This window comes from Aphis gossypii, chromosome 2, assembly GCF_020184175.1.
Source record: "Aphis gossypii isolate Hap1 chromosome 2, ASM2018417v2, whole genome shotgun sequence".
NCBI lineage: Eukaryota > Metazoa > Arthropoda > Insecta > Hemiptera > Aphididae > Aphis > Aphis gossypii.
Genome location: NC_065531.1, coordinates 31,418,270 through 31,438,167, shown reverse-complemented (window position 1 = coordinate 31,438,167; position 19,898 = coordinate 31,418,270). Strand labels below are relative to the sequence as shown.

The 19,898-nt window shown below is 25.8% G+C and overlaps 2 protein-coding genes and 1 pseudogene across 6 annotated transcripts; 1 reads left to right on the top strand and 2 right to left on the bottom strand.

The window, feature by feature from the left end:
* Positions 1–574: 574 nt before the first annotated feature.
* On the top strand, positions 575–5,385 carry LOC114128001 (UDP-glycosyltransferase UGT5). 3 transcript variants are annotated; one of them, XM_027992399.2, is made up of 6 exons: positions 575–750; positions 1,016–1,304; positions 1,423–2,015; positions 2,103–2,545; positions 2,620–2,763; positions 5,129–5,385. In XM_027992399.2, the coding sequence occupies exons 2-6, from the start codon at positions 1,070–1,072 to the stop codon at positions 5,166–5,168; spliced, it is 1,455 nt and encodes a 484-aa protein (XP_027848200.2). In that variant the 5' UTR covers positions 575–750; positions 1,016–1,069; the 3' UTR covers positions 5,169–5,385. The 3 variants fall into 3 exon arrangements, with proteins under 3 accessions (XP_027848200.2, XP_027848196.2, XP_027848197.2); XM_027992395.2 differs by lacking the exon at positions 5,129–5,385 and having other exon boundaries at positions 576–750; positions 2,620–3,036; XM_027992396.2 differs by lacking the exons at positions 575–750; positions 5,129–5,385 and adding an exon at positions 785–950 and having other exon boundaries at positions 2,620–3,036.
* On the bottom strand, positions 4,165–12,975 carry LOC114128002 (snurportin-1). Of its 2 annotated transcripts, XM_027992400.2 has the most exons (8): positions 12,771–12,975; positions 12,549–12,675; positions 7,204–7,264; positions 6,418–6,585; positions 6,127–6,327; positions 5,970–6,059; positions 5,567–5,905; positions 4,165–4,332 (listed from the first exon to the last, which is right to left on the bottom strand). In XM_027992400.2, exons 2-8 carry the CDS (start codon positions 12,662–12,664, stop codon positions 4,279–4,281), a joined length of 1,029 nt encoding a protein of 342 aa, XP_027848201.1. In that variant the 5' UTR covers positions 12,665–12,675; positions 12,771–12,975; the 3' UTR covers positions 4,165–4,278. The 2 variants fall into 2 exon arrangements, with proteins under 2 accessions (XP_027848201.1, XP_027848202.1); XM_027992401.2 differs by lacking the exons at positions 12,549–12,675; positions 12,771–12,975 and adding an exon at positions 7,720–8,401.
* A 1,412-nt stretch (positions 12,976–14,387) lies between these two features.
* Positions 14,388–19,896, bottom strand: LOC114128011 (glycoprotein 3-alpha-L-fucosyltransferase A-like; annotated as a pseudogene). Its single transcript, XR_007603898.1, has 5 exons — positions 19,529–19,896; positions 18,144–18,246; positions 17,296–17,629; positions 15,674–16,104; positions 14,388–15,395 (listed from the first exon to the last, which is right to left on the bottom strand). The product of XR_007603898.1 is annotated as a glycoprotein 3-alpha-L-fucosyltransferase A-like (transcript).
* Between the last annotated feature and the right edge of the window lie 2 nt (positions 19,897–19,898).

The following is a 19,898-nucleotide window of genomic DNA, read 5'->3' as shown; positions in this document are numbered from 1 at the left end:
TGTTTTTATTTATTATTGTTCTGTGGTTATATATATTGGAGCTTGATATAAAAATTATTATTAACTGATAGATATTTGATATTAATCTACCAAAATTTTATAATATGTGAAATTGGCAGTTTACAAAGTAACATGCCAAATATTTTAACTATTTTATGATTTTACAAAATCATTTTTAATGTCAATAATATTCTTATTTGTTATAATATATACTTTAATAACTTAAAAATTAATCTCTTATATTGTTATTGTTGTTATTAAGATAGGTACCTAGGTATTCATATCAACATGTTCAAAAAAATCATCTATACTTAATTTACAATAAAAATATTTGGTTTTCATTTAAAAAAAGAAGTTAGTATTGCCACATAACACTTCTTATATTGTATACAAATCTAAATAATAAATTGAAAATATGGTCCTTGAGTATACTTAAAAAATCCAAAAATCAAAATTTGAATAAATAAATTATTAAAGGAAAAAAATAGTGACAATACTTGGTGGTTCACCAAGTATTATGTATTTTTATTTTCTAATTAGAATAAAACCACAATATTTATTATGTATAGATGACTAGGTGACCTTCTAAATTGTTGTTATTTTATTATATCTATTATTATTTATAAACATAGGATTGAGATATGTTTATGTTGCATAATAACAGACTGGTTCACTGATCATTGAAGTACCGCCTATCAAACAAATAACTTCAATTAAATTATTCTACAGACTACAATCAATGTTTGTATGGTAATTACTAATTAATAATATTTTATTTAATAATAAATACATTAAACATAGCTCAGCAGTACTTATTATATAATGTAAGATTTATTTAACAAATAAAATGAATTTATTAAATACTAACTTTATTATACTACAATATATATTGATAGTGATAGCAAGCAGTCTAGTAGAAAAATTATACATTTAATAAACCATTATAATAGGTAACTATTCATACAGTGAAATATATAGAAATATTGTTTTTTTTTTATTTTATTTTTCTTTATAGATGTTAAATAAATAAATTATCATCTAAACTTCAAGTTGGCGATAATTGTTCAAGATGAACAGTTTAGTTTTGATCATTGTTATTTTAATAACAGTAAATAATGGTTTAACGTCTAATATATTAGCCTTTTTACCAAGTAAAGCACGCAGCCACTATGGAGCGTTTGAACCGTTATTCAAAGAATTAGCAGAAAAAGGTCATAACATGACTGTTTTATCGCCATTTCCAATGAAAAATCCACCTCCATCTTACCATCATATTCAAGTTGAAGATGAAGATCTCGTTATGGGTAAGTAATAAACTTAAGTAGATATTGTACAATTATAATATCTATGTACAATTTGTACTACAATATAATCTAATTATTCTAATTTTACTAATAATAATAATTTTAATTTTTTTAATAGGTTTTAATCCGTTCGATGTAGCTAGACATTTCAAACCAATTTTAGTTCCATTTAGATCTTGGTTTATTTGGCCAAAATTTACAGAAACAATATTAAATAAACCGTCTATTCAGAAATTGATTCATTCAGAAGGACTTCATTTTGATTTAGTTTTATTCGAAAACTTCTACCATGAGTGTTTTGTAACTCTTGGACATAAATTCAATGCACCTGTTGTACAACTATTTCCATCTATTCCAAATGCTGGTGTAGCACAGTGGCATCATAATCCATATATTGGATCATATATTCCAGATATCAACACTGGATTTTGTGACAATATGTCTTTCATAGAACGTTTGACAAATACTGTATTATCATTTATACATACAGCTTTGGGTTCATTTTACTACTTGCCAAAGCAAAGAGATTTAATGAATAAATATTTTAACTATACTGGTTGGGAGACACGACCGTCAATAGAGAACATGCTAAACAATATTTCACTGACATTGATTAATACACACTTTTCTGTTGGAACACCAAGACCTCTTGTTCCTTCATATGTAGATGTAGCTGGAATGCACCTCAAACCTGCATCTTCACTTCCAGAAGTAAAATTATTTATTTATTTATATTAATAAGTATTAATTATGTCTATATTATCATAATTTATGTCATTAGTTATCATTTTTCATTAGGATCTCCAGGATATAATGAACAATGCTTCTGATGGAGTCGTATACTTTAGTTTTGGTTCTGTACTCAAACTAACACAATTGCCCAAAAATGAATTTGAAATTTTTATTAGACAACTTGGTAAAATTAAGCAAAAAGTATTATTTAAATGGGAATCGGATAATAAAATAGACTTTCCGCCAAATATAATCGCCAGAAAATGGTTTCCACAAGTCGATATTCTAGGCCATCCTAATTGTATACTATTTATCACTCATGGAGGCATACACAGTACTGAAGAAGCTATTTACTTTGGAGTGCCAATGTTAGCTATATCAGTGTTTGGAGATCAGTTGCATAATTCATTAGTAATGCAGAACAGAGGTGCAGCAATTCAAATTAAATACAGTGAATTTACTGAAGATGTACTTGAAATAGCTTTAAATAAAATATTGAATGAAAAATCGTAAGTTCATATAATTTTAATACTAAATCATTATTATTATTGTATTACCCACAAAAATGAATCAATATTTATAGGTTTAAACAAAAAGCAACAGAACTATCACAAATATTTCATGATCAACCATTAAATTCATTAAACAAAGCTATTTACTGGATTGAGTATGTAATACGCTACAATGGGGCACATCATTTGAAAACAGCTGCTGGCCAATTGACTTGGTATGAATTTCTACTAATTGATGGTTTGTTTTTGGTGATCATCATGAGAATAATTATAACTGTAATATTGTGGTATGTAGGAAAAAAATTGTGGAGAAGATTTCGTAGTATAAAATTTAAAAAGAACTAAGAAAAGATATATTTGTAATATAAATAAAAATGTATAATTTTCTCTGATTAGGATTTAGGATACTTAACTGTGTAATATTTCATGACAAATAGGTATATTTTAATGATCTTAGATATTCTTAATTAAAATGAATATATTAATTATTAGTTTTTATTTACATTATTATCAAATAAGTTGTATACCTTTAAGTTGTATAAGTTTATAAACTACAATATCACAAAATGCCTAAATTATTTTATACGTATTTATATATTACTTAAAAAACTTAATTCAGTTAAGTTTTAAAATTAACCTTATTTATTGATGGAAAACTGTTATTTTTGAAATTTTATTCATATGAATTGAAGTGTTTAATTTAAAAAATAATATAATGATTAATGACTGTTACCATGGGTGCCCAATTGTAGGGGAGGCAAGATAGGATACTTGTACCCCCCCCCTAACTGCTTTTTTTTTGTTGTCAATAATTTAATCTGTGGTCACTAGAAAAGCATCAAGACTTAGTTATAACTAGATGTATGGTTGATATTGACATGAAACTGATGTACAAAAAAATCATTAGATACATATTTAATATTATCCAATAAGTAGGCTTAAATTATAATAGTATTGAATAAAAAAAGAACTTATGTTTTAAAATAAAATAAATTCAAAGACAAAATCAGAAAATAAACTAATGTCATGAAATGAAACAAATTACAGTAGAATCAGTAGATACTTGAAATTTTCAACAAATATTTATGTTAGCATTTCCTATATTTTATTACTATATAATTTTCAAAATATCTATAGGTATTTGAAATTTTTTAAATTTATTTTGATAACATTTTTTTCACTTTGTCAAAAAGCTTGAAAATTTAAAAACTACAAGATTCCAAATATGTAGTTTTCAAAACATTTATATTAATTTAATGCTATTACTTATTAGTTATTTATGCCACGTACCTATTAAGTTGGTATTGACTCAAAAGTTAACACAAAATAATAATTATAATTAATGCAATTTTTATTTTAGCAAAAATTAATTTAACCTACTGTAGTGCCGTAATACTTATATGCTTAATATCTATGAGAATCATATTTTATTAATAACAGTTTATAATTTAATTTAAATTTAACAAATACATCTAAGCAGTTTACTTTATGATAAGGTCCATTCGACATCTATTGTACATCAGAACGGTTACTTACTTATATTCTTTTTTTTAAACATTATTTTACAGTTTAGTTGTTTAAATTTTTTTTTTAGATATGTAAATAAAAAAACAATCTTAAAACAATTAATAGTTTTTTTTTAATATTATTATTCGTTTAATTTTAATAATAAATTAATAACAATTCTTAAACATGCATAATATCACATTATATTGGTTGGAATATTAATGTTAGTTCTCCATACAAATTTCATTTTCAACGACAGGATCTTTATCCATTTCTACCTGTTTAAACAATAAATATGTAATATAATTAGTTTTTAAATATTTGCTTTTTAAAGGGTTTTGATAGCAACTCAGTGAAACTAATTCAATAAGTAACTTGTATCATGTCAGTATAGTAGTATCATTCATTTATTACATGATTATGAAATTGTATAAAACAGACCCAGAGGTATATCTAGGCATTTTAGGGGTAACATCTCAAATATATATTATACCAATATTAATTTATAAATTAAAATTTAATTAAGGTTATATAATAAAAGTAATTGGCTTATTGAGACATTAATATTAGTATTTCATTAAGAAATGGGTATTATTTTGGTAATTAATAATCATAATAAAAATCTATGAATAAAATGAAATTTTAATTAATAATCCCGGGGCCACACAAAGCGGTTGAACCGCCCAACAAATTCAAATTTTTTGATTTTAAACGCAACTGCCTGATACACATCTACACATGCGAGGTTCAACCGCGGGAATTGCTGCGTTCAACAGTGTCATGTTGTGGTTCAATCGCTTTGTGTGGCCTGGCCTTAAAACAGTAATCAGTTAATTATATCCTATTGCCAGCGATAAAAATAATAGATTTTTTTGTATGATATTGACAGAATCAATAATATTATAAAAACAAAACAAATCTGCATTGAACAGTCAATGTTTTTCTCTTTTTGAGAAAAATTTAGTTTTTAAATATATTCAGAGTTAAAAAAAAATAACTTGGCATTTTGATTTTTGTATTCTTAATAATACATATGTCATATATGTACTTAGACAATTTTTGTTTGAATTTTAGTTTTACGGATTACCCACGGAATTCGCTTATCCATGGATAATCGAGAGTACACAGTAATATTAAACTACGGAGAACCCCTGTTTTTATTTTATTCTCGCAGACACCAACTGTACTACTATACTCTTTATAAAATTAAAACTCTTCACTCAAGCATAATTTATATTTTCATCCACAAATTTATAATAAGTAAATTTGCTCTAATATTAACTATAAATCAAAATCCAATAAGCATATTTGCCATTTCAAGGATATATGAAACAGGCATCACATGTATACAACATTCTCTTATCAATGTATGCTATTTTTTTATTATATGGTGTGCTTTTGATGTTAATTATGATATACGACTAATAAATAGAGACATAATTTACTCAATTATTGTTTAAAAAAAATAAAATACATTCCAGATAATACCAAAAAAATGTATATACTACTAACCTCAACCAAACTTTCTACTTCCATTTTATCACAATTAGAAGTAGAATTCTTCTTCTTCTTAAATTTTCTATTTTTCTTTTTTAAACTTTGACTGTACTCAAATACATTAACATAATTAGGCGGTTTATGTAATTGTACTAAATGATCATTGACTGGCTTTTGTAAGACATCGGGTATCATGAACGGTTTCAGCCAAAGTACTAATGGTGTTTCGCCTGAGGTGTACAAACTTTCTGGATAGTAAAAGTTAATACCATCTAATTCAATACTATCAGGGAAAAATTGACATTTTTCCAAAAGATGCTGATACAAATATCTAGTAGCCATTCGTGGAGCGAGCTAAATTAAACATTTATAATCATATAATAGTTATACTATATTCTATAATATTATTAAATATTACTTCAAATGGGTAAAAATTTGTTGTTGATTTTTCATTGATACCAGGTATTTCACTAAGTTTACTCTGTATAAAGTAAAATCTGAATTCAGCCTACAATTAAAACACAAGCATTAAATTATATTAATTGGTATTAAATAATATAAACAATTTAACATACATCAAAATCCCTGTATGGCACACCCATCCACTCAATAATGTCCAAAACATAATATTTCTTTAACTTGAAACTATACACACAGTCTAATACTGTACGTTTGCGATGAGATGGACAGTTATTTGATATACGACATCCATAAGGAAATAATGACGGAAAACTATTGAGTGTAGTTCCAAATTTGTTAACTGTTTTTGTTTTGTTCTGAAATCAAAATAATCAATAATTTAAATTTTATTAATCATATTTTTTTCTTTGAAAATAATTATTTGATAAATTTATTAAATATCATACATCTTGAGCAATAACACAACATCGTTTTCCTTCTGGACATAACACTGCAATCCAGTTATCAATGTCTTCAGGTGTTTCAAGCATCCATTCTGAATACATCATGGATGTTGCAAGTTCATATGCTTCATTACTTGGCACCGCATTTCCATTTTTTCTTTCGTCAATTTCCTATAGTTATTCATTAATAATTTTATATTATGTTACAATACAAAATTACATTTAACCTTGTACACTAAAAATTATTAAATAGTTCTATAATATTTATAATATTATCATTATATATAAACTCACAAGAAGGTTATACTAATAATAATGAATATTATTTGCACATAAAATTAAATATAATATTGGAGTACTTTTGACAGTTGTGTTATCATTTTATAGATCTATTCTACTATTATTTCCAAAGGTCTTGTTTGAACATCAAAATGATAAATGAAAGTAATTTCTTATATTAATTATATATAATAATAACAAATAAAAAAAATTCTTTAATACGTATTTTGTAATTATAGCATTTATACCTAACCAGTATTTGTTATAAATGCTGATACTAGAAAAAGCTATTAAATTGTCTAGGTTTTAACTATGTGATTCGAAATTAAGTTTGAACTTTTTAAACTGTATTTTATCTTGTTAAGAAATCAAAAATATTATAATTTTATTCTAAGCTATACATTTTATATACCTATGCAATACTTATCGTTTTACATATTTAGTCTTTCAAAAATTTTATATTTAAATTGTTAGTGCTTAAGCTTATTTTGAATGAAACAACATAGGTACCATAAAAGTATCAACAGCATCTTTGATATTTCTTCTCTCATTAATTTGTTGATCACGTTTTCTAAAAAAAAAAAACATTGTTTTTATAAAAGAAGACATACAATTTTACAATAATACACTTATAAGTATTATAAGTTTTTACACACAACTACACAAGGTTTTAAAATATTTAGATATTACAGTGATCTACTCAATAACAAAGAACAATTAAAAACTATGGTATGTATATCAAAAAGCCTTTCTCAGTTTTAATTTAAACATGTTAAGTAAAATAAATTAATTATTTAGAACTAAATAGAATCTAGTAAAATGTGAAAATGAATAGTTTTTTTGTTAAAAAATAACCTGAAAACATATTATTTAAGTAAAAATTAAATATGTTAACTTAAAAAGCTAGGTACATAATTTCGTAAGACCTATTAATAAAAATATATAAAAAAAATTCGATATTCAAACTTATTTGTGATATTTGTGTACATTCTGAATGCTAATCAATAAGTAAATCAATAAACTTACATGAGTACAATTGAATCAAGATTATTAATGATTTCAATAAAATATTTTAACATTGACGTTCCCATTTTAATTGAATTTCGATGGTAGGTAAAATAAATATTAACTATAGAATATTATGATTGAACACTTTTATAGATTTAACTTTAATATAACATGGCGAGTTAACTATTAACAATAGTCTATAACATAAGTTTACGAATTTAACTATATAGTAAACAACAAACATACGGTAAACACGTAGGTTTACCTACCTATAAGCTCAAAGCTGTAAGGTAAGCGAGGTAACTACTAAATACAAAGAAGGCATTAAGCAGAAGGTACACTACGTAGTATACTATTATACGTTCATACTACAATATAAACATAACTGGTGTTGTAGTGGTGTACTGGTGTTTAATAGTAATATCTATATTCTATGAGCAGTATGAGCTATCGTACAAAAATCGTAATCTTATGAGTCGGAAATTCCCAATTACAAAATCTATATATATATATCATTAGACCAGTATATTCTAGGCCAGTATTAAACACAAACTTTTAAGTTATAATCACGATTAAAGATATTATAATATTATGTCTTTAATCGTGGTTATAATACAGCTATAGAATATAGATAATGTCTTTCATCATGTCGAGTCATGACCTATAAAGATACAATATCTTGATTACAGCATAGAACAATATATTACCCAATTTTGTAGCTAATAATTAATAAGTTACAATCAAATTAAAAATTCCACAAAACTGAGATAATAAGATGATTAATAATATTATTTTAATTTTTATGTTAATCCAAATAACCAATATTAAAATTTCCTACATAAGCAATTTGCATGGAGAGGAAGGATTGGGTAGTTAACGACCTGCAAAATTATTAATCCTGATTCCTGACATAGTGACACGTCTGACGTTCAGTTTCTGTCGGCACTTGGCTAGTCGGCTGTCACTCTCTCAAGTGGACGTCGTTTTAGCGCGTGTCGTGTGCTGTCCATCATAGTCATATTATGTTAAAATGCATAACAAAATATACTTTCAATAATTCTAATTTTGTGTTGTAAGCTTAAAATATTAGACTAAATTGGCCTATTATGAAAGTTAAAGCTGAGAACATCATTTAAGTTACTTAACTCGTCAGTGGCGTTCTCAAGAATTTTCAATGGGGGGGGGGGCTTTGAAAATTTACCAAAGTACAAAAGTGGAGGGCTCTGCCCCCACACCTCCTGTAATCATAATAATTGTTGTTATTAAATATTAATTATAACAATTATAAATGTCTACAAATAGTATTAAAATAAGCGAAATATTTTAAAAGTTAAATCATGCAAAGAAAATGCCAATTTAAATAACTAGTGAAATTTTCAAGTGTCTACGACTTATACTTTTTGAACAATAACAAATATTTAAAATCGTTTGAGGATAAATCGTTATCGTAATATGATTTCGTAAAAATTTTAAATTTAAACATTTATAAAATTCTTTCCATAATGATGTTTCGAGTTTTCTCTATTTAAAGGAAAACTTATGGAAAATTTAATATTGGATTTTGTAACCTTAGAAATGAACATAAAATGATTTTTCAACAACAAAATTACTAGCAAATTTTCACGATTTTGACATATTTCGTAAAATTTTAAACTATAAACGCTAATAATAAAAAAAAATTATGACCAACGATTTTTAATTTTTTTTTTTAACTACAATAAGAACAACTCATAAGAAACCTATTGTATTTAATTTTTAAGTTTTTTTGAACACCCAAAATTTTTTTATCGACACTTCAAAAAAAAATTCTCAGAAAAATCAAAATTTCAGTTGTCTTTAAATAGCTCAAAAAATTCAAAATATTTTGAAAATTTTATTGTATATTGATAACGCTAATATAAAGATTTGGTGAAAATTTCAAGTACTTAAAGTGATTAGTTTTTGAGTTACAACTATGAAAAAAAATTGATTTGGTCGAAAACTGGTTTTTCGTAAATATTCCCGTTTTCCATCATTTTTTTTTTTATTTTTCTCGATTTTTTTGAAAACTGTGGGAAATTGTTTACTTTTGACCTTTATGATACACCCCCGAAGTTAAAGTTAATACATTCATCACTTCATTTAGACTTTAAAAAAATACGGCCAATGGGGGGGATTCAAACCCCATGAACACCCCCCCCCCCGTGAGTACTCCCTGTAACATGTTGTTTTACGATATTTTAGTTAACTACATACAGTAGGTAGGTTAATTCAATCTAATGATAATATTAATTCCAACAACACAACTGGAACTGCTGAAAGTTTATTTTGACAACTACAGATTATTTACAATGTGCCATAATAACAAGACAATGCCAACGTCACACGCTTATTATAGAAAACTAATCAAACCATAGGCGCCCGGAGTGGTGGGTATTTTCCCCTCTGGCTTTTCCAAAATATTTTTTAAATTTAATGTATAAAGACAAATTACTATTTACTATATAAAAAATTGAAAGTGATTATATGAATAATAGGTTACCATTGTAAAAGCATTAAATTAGATTCTTTGCAGTCGAAAATCATAATAGTACATGAAAATTATACAGATATTATTTTGAGCCTTTGAGGTCCGTATAAATATTGTATTATATACAGGAATGGAAAACATTTTTAATTCTTCAAACGTTATTTTTTTATATTGTTTCCAAATTTCGTTTTCATTATTTTTTTTTATATTCTCATAAGTTATTATGGTACCGAGCAATATAGGAAGATACAAAAAATAAAATAGTTAAAATTAATTGTTCTTAATAGGTATTTAAATTTAAATTATAATTTATATTTTAAATAAAATTTAGAAAATTTCAAATTTCAAATTAAAATGGTTTTAAATTGTAAAAGTGCAATTGGGTTAAGTGAAAGTGAAACACTATTTCTGCCGTTAATCCTGAACTCAGAAATTTAACATACAGTTGTAGGTATAATATATACTAAAACATCAAAATTAAAAAATTGTTCTTAAGAATTGAAAAAAAAATACTTAAAAGGTAGTACCTACTACCTAAATAGTAAATACGAAAGAAAAATAAACACTGATAAAAAATTAAAATTAAATAAAGCAAGCAGTTTTTATTTAATAAATAATAATTTAATATAATATTAAGTTATAACTTATAACCAAGAATGACTTTTTCTTATAAATTATAAATAAATGTTCATCATATAATTTGGAAACAACAATTTTAATTTTTTTAAATTAAAACAGAAATATAATTTTTATATAATTTTTTTCATGGTATAATTTATTTTTGTTTTTGATTTTTTTTTTTGTCTAATAAGTAATAATGTTTTCCATCCCTGGTTAAACTAAATAATTATTTTTTTTAAGATTTTGCAAACATTGATTTTTATTATGATATTGGGAAAACAAATCTACAGTGAATGACCTAACTAGAAATAACAAATTTTATGACAAAATTGTTGATAGTCTTGGAAAAAATGCGAGACAATTACAATTTCTTTTGAAAATTAATAAAGTTAACTTTACCTATACCTATGTACCTAATACCTATACTTGTAAGTTGTAACATAATAAGATATATACATACGAGTATAATAAAAAAGGTAGTTGTTGTTTTACTAATAAAATAGTAAAATTATAATAGTTCACCTCAATCCTAACATTGCCCCTTCTAGAAAAATTTCTGCAGTCACTTACAAATCAAACTAAATTATAGTAAATACATTTTTCTTATGGTTATGGTAAGGTTATTTTATATGGTATTTTTGTTGTATACAGTCTGTCGCACATTTCTACATGTCATTTGTAGTTTACAAAATAATACCTACTTTTTATGCTTAATTAAAATATAAATAAATAAATAAATGTAAAATTGTAGTTTATTTAATAATGCATAATAATATTAATAACTTTATAATCAATAATACACGTCACAATTTACCTTATCCTAAATTTAAAAATATTTACATTAGGTTATAGAAAAATAATTAAAGAATATGTATTACAATATATGTCAATATGCATTAAAAATTAAAAAAATACTATTATTTTTATTATTTACATTAAATACAATATAATTTAACGTCTCTTCAAAAATATTTAAATGTGTTACAGTAAGAAGTTAACTATAACTGATTATATCATACGTTTACAACTATAGTCATGATTATTGCTATTTGCTTGACCTAAATTTTATTATAGTATTACTTTTTTAGTATAAAAGTCACAATGTTAAGATAAAGCTCAATCATCGTTGCCAACAAATCGTTAGAAATGACCATAGATGCATGGTAGCAAGTGCTTGGTAGACCGTATACAACAAATAAACTGTTTATTATAACTTTAACTTATGAAATAAAAACTTTTGAATACCTATCTATGTTTGAAAGTATGATTATAGTAAATTTATTAAAATTATATTTAATTGAAAATTGAGTTCAAAGTAGTTATTAACATAAAATTACAAATTTATTGTATACATTATATACACATTTTAATCCAAAATGTTATCAAATTATGATTACTGATTAGTAGTTATGAAAAAATTTATGTCTAGTAATGTTTTTTTACTTAGGAAAGTGTTTGAGATATTTTCTCTTAACATAATTCTAATAAATAACGACATATAATGCCAATTGCCAGTATAGGGTTTTAATACAATTTGGAGTGGTGGAAAATAATTAATATCCGTATTATAATATGAATTGTATGTGATCAGTAAGCTGCAGTTTCAGTTAATCAAAACAATGTATACCTCACTCTTATTTATTTCATCACTTAACTATGTAGGGTAAATATTGTACTATAATATTATGAACTAATAAAAATGAAATTCTTAACTTACTGTTTTTGTATCTCCAAAGTTTCTTGTCTTCGCTTAACTTGTTGAAATTTCAATTTAATGTAAATAGGGCATGCTTTTGCACTAATAGTTTCATACGTCGAAAATCTATGTTCCATGTTAAATTAATCTAAATAATTAAATTAAATTATTTATTTTTCTAAAATGATATTTGTTTAATACACGGTTAGTATTATTATATTTATCATTCCTGTTTGTACTTACAAGTTACAATAAATATAAAAGTTGTACCTAAATTGATAGTTAACAGAAATAATATAATATTATCTAATTATGTAAAAACTCAAGTCAAATAGTCAATTTCAATAATATTTCAAATATAGGTAACTGAAAACTAAATTATACCTAATAGACAGTAAACATTATTGTTAAGACTATAATATTATTATACATAGTTCAAATCAAACCGCGGCTATTATCTGTATTTAATGTTTATTCTCTCAAAAACTATTATCAATTTTACGTAAAACATTTTTTCATGTATTATTGGTCACACTCTTTTTTATGTACCGTCATCGTGGTCACACTAGTCAAAAAGTATCACGTTTGTTCTTTGGTATCACCACGTATCACAGAACAATTTATATGGAAGCGACACTCGATCAGCTGATCGATCTACTGTATCCCTAGACCCTAAGGTAGTCAGCACGATGTAGTCGATGTAGAGAAGATATCTTCTCTACATCGTGGTAGTAAGGTATGAAGTATTGAAGTAATTTTTTTAGAATGTGTGTGTATGGAGGGGGGACAAACTTGCTCAAATGCCGCAATATGCATATTGCATATTCTAATACCCATGCTAGTATGCCGTATGGGCGTATAGACGTTTCAAGTTGAAACTTAAAATTGCGTAGAAAAACTAAATTAAAGTGAAATTGAAATAAGTTCTGAATCTGACATAATATAGGTACCTAGAAAATGAACTTACGAAAAATTCAATGTCAGACATAATATTATTGTACCATCTGATACAATTATATAACAGTATTACAGTAAATATGATTTACTTATAATTTTTGTATGTCTAGATGGACTAGATGCTAGTATGGTAAATAGGTAGGTACCATACATTTATGTTTTATAGTTCCTTTAGAATTATAATTTCAACAAAAAGTTTTTTTAAAAAAATTATTTACTTATTTACTTATTAATTATAATATAGGTATAAAACCTCGTGTTTACGAGTATATGTCTTATGTGCCTATACTGCGGTAAATAAATAATAAATAGTACTATAGTAGATACCTGTGTAATATGTACATTGTACAAAGTCACATAGGTAGGTATAAATGTATGATATGAGTACCTATATGACTTTAGTCTATATTATTATACTATTCACGTTAAGATATAATACTAAATATTTCAGTTGGATAACCTCAGGTTAGTCAAATTGAAATAGGATTTTAAAAGATTAAAGGAATTATAGGTACCAAAATACATATTTTTAAAAAAAATTGAAAATTTCGGTAAGTATGTTCATGCACAATACATTTACTTTTTTTAACAATTTTATTTGTAAAAAAGTTTGTTTCTAATTACAAAATCGACAAAGTTAGAGTAAGTTTATTTACAATGTAAAATATTGATAAATAATATGATGTTTATGACTATAACTTAAACAGTCTATAGTCTATATTGCTACCTATAATTTATATACTATACTTACTATGAGCAAGATATTATATATGACTGCGTATGTATATGGTATAACCACAGGCTGCATTTTAATCCAATCCTATTGTGCTATCCTTTTAAAGAACGTTTCAAAAGTTATATAGAATAGGTACATTTCTCTCCCACCCCCAATAATATTCAAAATATTACAATATAATTTGTATTTGCTATTTTCGTAATTTACAGGCTTTAAATCTTTAAATTATGCATAAAATAAAAATTTTTTGTAAATGGATGAAATGTGTGTTTGAAGAATTTGTATGACCAAATCCGAAATTTCTCTATCTCCATATACTTAAATCAAATAATATACGACGTACAGTAGATTTTGTATAGAAAGGTGAAATAATATGAGAATTTTGAATTTGGTCGTGCAAATCATGTGTATTAATTAGTAACAAAACAAGAAAAAACTTATAATATAAATATAATTATACTTGTGGAGAAGAGTTGAAGAAATTATGATATTCCAATCCTTCAGGGAAATATTTGAATTTACGAACAACTATAAATAGCGTGAAAATTACATAATACATCTTGTAAATATATGAGCCAATCGCATAATATTAATTTGACTAAATTTAACTAAAATTTGTAATAATTCAAATATGTATAATGTGTATAGGTGAAGGTAGGGAAGGATCAGAGAAGCGTACGTGCAAGAGTTCATACGATAGTACGATACCTACTTAAAACATTAAATCATTAGAGAGTCTACAAGAGTGTACAATAGATATGAGACGAGTTTTATATAACGTCGCCAGCACTCATATATTTTACGTCCATATTTCTTCTCTGTCATTAATCGCTAACGGCGGTGGTGGCAATTGGGTCGGGATCTCGGGGACAAGGTTATCGCAAACTTCCGGACCACGCCACCAGCGGTCCAAATTTTTGTAACTTTTGGCCGGCGCTCCGTCGTCGTGCAACATTGCGCACAGTCGACAGAAGAACCTTGTGTCGATAAACTCGCCGGTGCCTTTCCACTGGAAGTACTCGTTGTACAAGTCGTCGTCGGCGTCCAATTGTCGCAGGTGCTCGGCCAACTGTTCCGGCGACTCGTAGTCGTCCACGTGCAAGTACGATCGGTCTGGCGCTAAACGTTTGTAGTCCTCGCGGCGAGCACCCATCACGATCGGCAGTACGTTATGCCTGCAAATGCGAAATTTTTACTGAATTATACATACCGGTCCATTAGTGTACATATTTTCGTATTATATATTATGATAGTTATTTATAATAAACGAAATCTTCTACAATTTAATTTAAGTATAACGATGATATACCTTGGGTATACCTAGCGTTAAACATTAAAAAAAAAAAAAAATTATAATTACTAGTTATTTATTATATTCATTTTGTATTCATTCTATATTCATAGTGCGAGAATAATTTTTTTTTTTAATAATAATAATAATAAGTGTATTTACTGAAGTCCGTTGACGAAAAACTTTTCAGTCACGTAATCAATACAATTTGAATTCTCGAAAGCCAAATAAAATTTATAACTCTGATCCAGCATTTGTAGAAATGTATTAGATTCGATATTTTTAAATTCACCACATCCACCATACATATCTACAGATATATTATACTTGCTCAACTCTCTAGCATAAAATAGTTCTCTGTCATTATTAATGTTACAATCTGTGATAATTATAGCCAATTGTTTCGTTTTATGTTGTGCGTAATTTCGATTAAATTGTTCAATCTGAGTTACTGACGGATCGTAATAAGCCCATCGTTGATGAGGCATAACGATATCACTATCATGTCGATATGTAGCAGTCCAATTGATTAAATCATGGTCAACATTAAGTTCTGTATAGAATGCAGACTCGACAATAGATAAAATCCATACCTGTGGAGTACACAAAATTTAAAAAAGAGGAAAATTAGGTAACCACATCACTGTTGCAGCTATATAAGTATATATAACATGTTGACTATCGAGTGTACTTTGTCATTGCATACAAAACACGATTCTGAGAGAAGACGGTCACTGGTCGGTCAGCCTATATAGGTAACTAATTAATAATTATATCTTATGATTTATTCATATTGCTTAGGTATATTATATTATTATGTACCATATCACAAACTTATATTCACACCGATAAGTCTAATTCTATAGAAAGTCGGTATTGGCTCAAAAGTTAATACACATTTGATGTAGGTATACTATTATTGTAATAAAAAATAATTAAATACCTATTAATAATATAATAAATACAATGTTTTTAGCGAAATTTAATTTAATCTATCGTGTTTTACTAATAGTAAAATAAATTACGAACGATTGTTATTATAAACAAATTTATGTATACTTGAGCCTGTTCCGTTTAAAATTTAAGTAAATAAAATATGCTTATATTGATGCAGGCAGACTACAGACTGTTTTCACATGCAATGATTAATTGAATTCAAATTTAACATTAACTTTACTGCAGTGACTTACTGCTCAAGTCTTCAATGACAAGGTACACTCGATATTTATTATACGGTAGAGCAGTTATCCCATCACCTTATTCATTTTTTTATCCAAAAATGTTAAAATTTAAATTTACATGAGTGTACTCAGTATTGTAAAACCTAAATATGGGCAAAGAATTAAAATTCAATTAAAAAAAAAATATATATATTTTGATAAACTTACGCTTTTACCTTTTTTAATACATCAATTTTTAAATATCTACCTTATATTAAAATAGTTAATATTGATTTGAATCCTCACAAAAAATATAGTCTTAATATTTTATAACTCTATTTTTTGTATAAAATTTTATAAAGATAGCCAATATATTCTCTTTATGTTTTGTAATAAGGGATTACCAAAAATTTAAAAACTGAAATTTATTGTGGATGAAAATGGAAATATTTATTATTATACTAATGGTAAACAGAAACGTAAATTTTTCCGGAAAAGTGGAACACCCTTAAAGTTTATACGTATAGCTAACTATCTTGATTTAGGAATTGTATATAATATTAATTATCTTTCCTTGCAAGAATTCTGCAACTAGTTGCAGCACTATTTAATGTTTGATCTTACTTGTTTACCAGACTTTATGTGACTGGACGTGAGAACTCATTTCGGAATACAATTGAATCGATGTTTGAGGATTTTGATTTGTCTGTAGTAATTGTGCATCTATTTACCGGGCAATTTTTTGAAATAAATTCGTTTTGTCCACTATCAACCATCCATTCGTTAACATTGTTAAATAATAAAATTGACTTGATTGGTGCATTGTTATAATCATAATTTGGTGGCACAAACATTAGTTGTTCTTCCACGCGATCGCCATTTATTTGTTCTTCAGGCCACACTTGTGTAAGTTTTAATCCAGAGCTCGATAGAGCTTTGGTAGGTTTTATTGAACCATCTAAAAAAAAATGGTGATTCATTGCAATATTTTGTAATTTTTAATAATTATTTATATAAAACTATAATATATCCATAATACTAGAGGATGAAAATAATAATTTTTAATAATTAATAATAACTACTTCGTTATTTACAAACATACGATGTAATTTATTATGATTAATTAAATATTAAATACATATATGTATTATAATATATTATAGACAATAGCAGTGACGTATTTAGGGGGTAGGGGGGCTTGGACCCTGGGTGGTAAATTTTGGAGAGCATTTTTATATAATACGGTACCTAAGTCATTTGAGTGATAAAGTACCTTACCTGGGGCGATAAATTCCTAAATACGTTTCTGGACGATAGTTGTATAGATTAGCCATTTAGGAATAGTTATTGAAAGTTATACGAGCACGCACGCGGCTAACCGAGCACATAATAATAAATAATAATATATTTATACCAACAGGCAACAACCATTGAACCATATTTATTGCTAATAATTTATGAATTATGATTACCTTTGAAATACCACGGTAGAGGCGGGTTCGCAATTTCATTCCATTCCATTTCTTTGTAATAAGGCGTTACGGTTATAATTGGCTCCAAATAATATGGACGATCCTGAATAATTTTGTTTAATATTATACATGGCACTTAAAAATTTGAATTCCTTAATTATTAAAGATTCAAAAATATATGTACCTATATATTTTGAATTTTTTAGATTGCCGAGCATTAAATGATTAGTCTTATTATAAAAAAATAATTAAAATCATTAGATTAATATTTCTTATAATTTACAATTATTAATTATAAACTATCAAATCCGTTACTACATTTCGATTCTTTTTTTCAAATTTTTATCATAATATTTTTATTTCTGGTCATTCTCAAATGCCTAACATAATTTTTTAATAAAAAGTTCATTTTAATTAACTCCAATTTTAGATATTTGATCTTTATGTACTAAAAACACCGGCGATATATAGGTACATTTATCGATTTGGTTATAATAATTTGTATATTATTTGATTACATTTTAAATATTGATATTTAAAAAAAAATAATAATAATAACAGTTATAAACTAACACGGTATGGCTAGAAAGTTAAAATCAACAAGTCAAACACAATTTAGTAGGTTCAAATATTTCTATGAACTTCAAACATTGGTAACTTAATTCCATGAAAAATGATTTGTGTGATACTTGACCTTTATATTTTACTAGCTGAATTACCCGGCTTTCACGTGTTTATTTTATAAAAAAAGCTGCAAATATATATATGTATTATGTATATAATAATATATTGGATAGCTTTTACTGAGCTATAGAGTAACGTTTTTATATCAACGGAATATATTTTATCATTCAAAAAAAAAAAAATATATATATAGGTATTTATACACACACATATATATATTATAATACATATATATATATATTTATAGGTGTACAATTTACAAGTTTATTTTAGTTAAAAACTAATTATTTACTAACTTTAAGTTAGTAACTTTATTGGACTAAATGTATGCCTAAAACCTGCTCTGTGATATCCTCTTTAATTAAAAAATAAACTGTATGACGGATTAAATAAGTAGTTTCGAAGCCAACCCGTAACAAATATTGCAACTTTGACTTTTATATAGATGAAATAATGGTTGTTATTATTATACAATTAATCTATTGAAAACTAACAACAATATTGAATAATTAGAATATTATACTAGTCAAAAGTTCAGTCCACGTGTTAAGTATTTGCGAATTTGATAATTTCATCTTAAGAATACATCAGTGCATCATCAAACTATTTAATGCGTCATTTATCATTAAAATGTTATCATATACATTTTTAATCTAAATATAAAGCATAAAACACTCAATAGTATAGAATCTATAATTTACCTGTTGATTGTAATTATCCAAAATATTATTCACAATCGGTCCATTGTACGCGTCTGGTCGCTCTAACTTCTCCAGATTATATGATCTCTTAATTAACCAATATACTGTTAACATACTACACAAAAAAGAGATACATAATACTAGAATCAGTAGATGACGTAATTTCCGATTTGTCATGATATTTTTTTTAGATTTTTTATCTATCTTAGATAGATTTAAATTTATTGTCTATTACTCATTGTCTCATTAAAAGTTATTTTAAACATTTTTAAGAATCAATAATAATTTAGTTTAAGAGTAACGAAAAATGCATGGATAGAAAAATATGTCTTCCACTATGCAATAGAAACTAAATAAGTAGGACCAATTG